Source organism: Mus pahari, chromosome 3 (assembly GCF_900095145.1).
Source record: "Mus pahari chromosome 3, PAHARI_EIJ_v1.1, whole genome shotgun sequence".
In the NCBI taxonomy this organism is placed as follows: Eukaryota; Metazoa; Chordata; class Mammalia; order Rodentia; family Muridae; genus Mus; species Mus pahari.
This window is the reverse complement of record NC_034592.1, coordinates 139,659,740-139,662,597: the sequence shown is the minus strand read 5'-3', so window position 1 is coordinate 139,662,597 and position 2,858 is coordinate 139,659,740. Positions and strand designations below refer to the sequence as shown.

Genomic DNA, 2,858 nt, shown 5'->3' with positions numbered 1-2,858 from the left:
ACTTTCATAGTCTGTCTCCGTAGAGTCTGGGCGTCTAACTTCCTGTGTCTGACTAACTCCCAGAGAACCTAGCTCTCAACCAGAACCTCCACTTATGATTTCCTGTCTTTTTTCAAATAGGCCATTAGCTCTTTATTGATAGTTCCACACAGTACATAAGATTCCCTCTACCAAGGTACAATAAAATATCTACCACTACACAGTTTGTTTTCCAAGGGTAACATTTGTAGCTTGATCTCTGGCCATGATTTTGGAATATTTACACTATAAAGTTGGCATATATGGCAAAGCAAGCTTGGTTCATTGTTTCATTATTATCTAAACCTAATGAAGGAAAAAAGGTTAATGGAAGTTAACTGTTAAAATGTGTCCCAGCTGGTATGGTGGTTCANGCCTGTGATACCCAGCACTTAGGAAACCATGGCAGTTGGACNTGATGTTCAGAGTTACCCTCAGCCATAGCATGAGTTTGCTACCAGCCATGGCTGCCACAAGCAAAGTGCTATGTCTGCAGGATTTACATTGTGAGTTGTAGAAGGAGAGGAAGAGAGAAAGAAAGAAAAGAAAATGTAGGAATTGGAAAAAAAACCCACAGGAAACATGATCAACATTATTGCATATTAAAAGATGGACAGGGACTGGTGAGATGGCTCAGCAGGTAAGCACTCTTCCAAAGGTGCAGAATTCAAATCCCACAACCACATGGTGGCTCATAACCATCCTTAACAAGATCTGACTCCCTCTTCTGAGTGTCTGAAGACAACTACAGTGTACTTACATATAATAAATAAATAAATCTTTAAAAAAAAAGAAGTTGAACTGAGGGGTAATTTGCTCTGGAGGCTGTTGTTCCCCAAGTCATCTTTTAAAAAAAAAAAAAAAGTTGGACAGACACTGCTAAGGATCCACTCACAGGCAACAAAGTCCAGCCCAGTCAAAAATTGCCAAGGATATGAAGCAGCCCGGTGCCTGTACACTGCTAGTAGAAATTTAGCACACAGTTTGGAAATATACATATTTCCATTTTCCAAAGTTTCTTTAAAAGACTGACATTTTCTTTAAAACAACTATACAATTCAACCACTCTTAGAGTGTCTGTTTCTAAAAACTCGTATTAGGGACAGGAAAGATGCCTCAGCAGTTAGGGCACGGGCTGATCTTGCAGAGAGCCTGTGTTTGATTACGGGCACCTGTATGGTGGCTCACAGCTGTTAACTCCAGTTCCATGAGATTAGATGTTCCCTTCTGGCCCCCTGCTGTATAGTACTTCACTGTGTGACCTTATGAATTTATCTCTTCTACTAATGCTAAGTCATCAGCTGTCTCAGGTTTTTTTTTTTTAAATCTTTGTTTGTTTGTTTGTTTACCATGATGTCTACTTCTGTGAAATTCTTATATATTCCTCCCTACCTCCTGGCACACATGTATAAGTTTTACCAGATGTTTTCCTAGATGTAGAATAGTGAGCCATACAGTATGTACACTTTAAACTTTACTACATAATGATAAATTGTTCCCAAAGTAATTGTACTAATGTATACTTCCAACTGTAATTTATAGGATTTTTTTTGTTCCATGTTATTGTCAATACTTAATATTCATTAAAATTTTAAGCAATATAGACAGCTTAAAAATGGAACTTTTTTTCAAAAGCTATAATTTATAGATATTTGTCTTTTATCCATGTTTTTCTCCATTTTGCAATATTTGTGTCTGTGTGTTTATGGTATATGTACATATATTACATATACATCATTCTTACAAAAACATTATTTTAATAAAACTTGGATCACATTATTCTGCTGCTCAGAAACTTCCATGTTTTGTCTTTTTTCTCCATTTTGTTTGCGTTAAGGGGTCTCACTTTTGCTTGAGCCAGTGAGTAATGAATTCCCATTTTAGGATCTGTATTAGGTAGATTTGTGCAATCCTTGTAGACATATTTAATTGAGCTCAGAAATGTAAAACACATGCCATTAGCTGTAGCTGTGTGTGTTANATTATAGATCTCAGCAGTTAACAGTGCACATAGAGGCAAGGTCAAACACTATCTCATTGATGCCATTCCTTCTACCAAGAAAGGCCTGATCTTTTTCAAATCAGTACAGTGAAATATTTTTTCAATTATATTTATCTTTTTTAAAAATCAATTTTTGTAGAACTTTTTAAATTTCATTTTCTTTATGCATAGGTGCTGTGATCTCTTTCTTGTTTCTATTCTCCAATGTTTCCCAGAAATCAATAATTTCATTCCTATTTCTAAAGAGATTACATATCTNTCTGTTTAGAGCAACATCTGTAGGTCAGGCTTTCCTTATGCCATGTAGTCAAGACTTACTTTGAGAATCTGAACCTAAAACCTTGATTGCTCTTTCTGAGGGTAAAAGCCTGATGACTTAGGTTATTAACACCTGTAGCCTAGCAGCTGAGGATTAAGCAATGTGGCCTTTGCTCTATCTCAGAAGGAACTGCTGGGCTCTAACTTTTAGCCTGCAAGGCAGATGTCACAGGAAGAAAATGGGACACTCAAAGAAGTGGTTATGGAGTTTATTACTAAGTTGTCAAAAGTTGCCTATGAAAGCTATCTAAGAGGAAAAGCAAAAAGATCCTAAGTGGGGAAGGGCAAAAACATTCTCCTTTCTCTTTTCCTTATCCCGTTGTCCTCAGTACTTATACATCTTTCAAAATACCTGGTCACATGTTACAGAGTACACTACAAGTTCACACAAAAAAATCAAATCATAAATCGAGAAGCTGTGCTGGTTAGATGGTTCAGTGGGTAAGAGCATCCGACTGCTCTTCCAAAGGTCCGGAGTTCAAATCCCAGCAACCACATGGTGGCTCACAACCATCCATAA

The 2,858-nt window shown here is 37.0% G+C and overlaps 1 protein-coding gene across 1 annotated transcript in view; it reads left to right on the top strand.

Annotated features, from left to right (window-relative positions):
- The window catches only part of Mroh8 (maestro heat like repeat family member 8), a 77,458-nt gene that overhangs the window by 3,245 nt on the left and 71,355 nt on the right, over positions 1-2,858 (top strand). Inside the window, exon 2 of the mRNA XM_029536665.1 lies at positions 2,517-2,534. Coding sequence (XP_029392525.1) covers positions 2,517-2,534 — 18 coding nt within the window. The remainder of the gene's footprint in view (positions 1-2,516; positions 2,535-2,858) is intronic.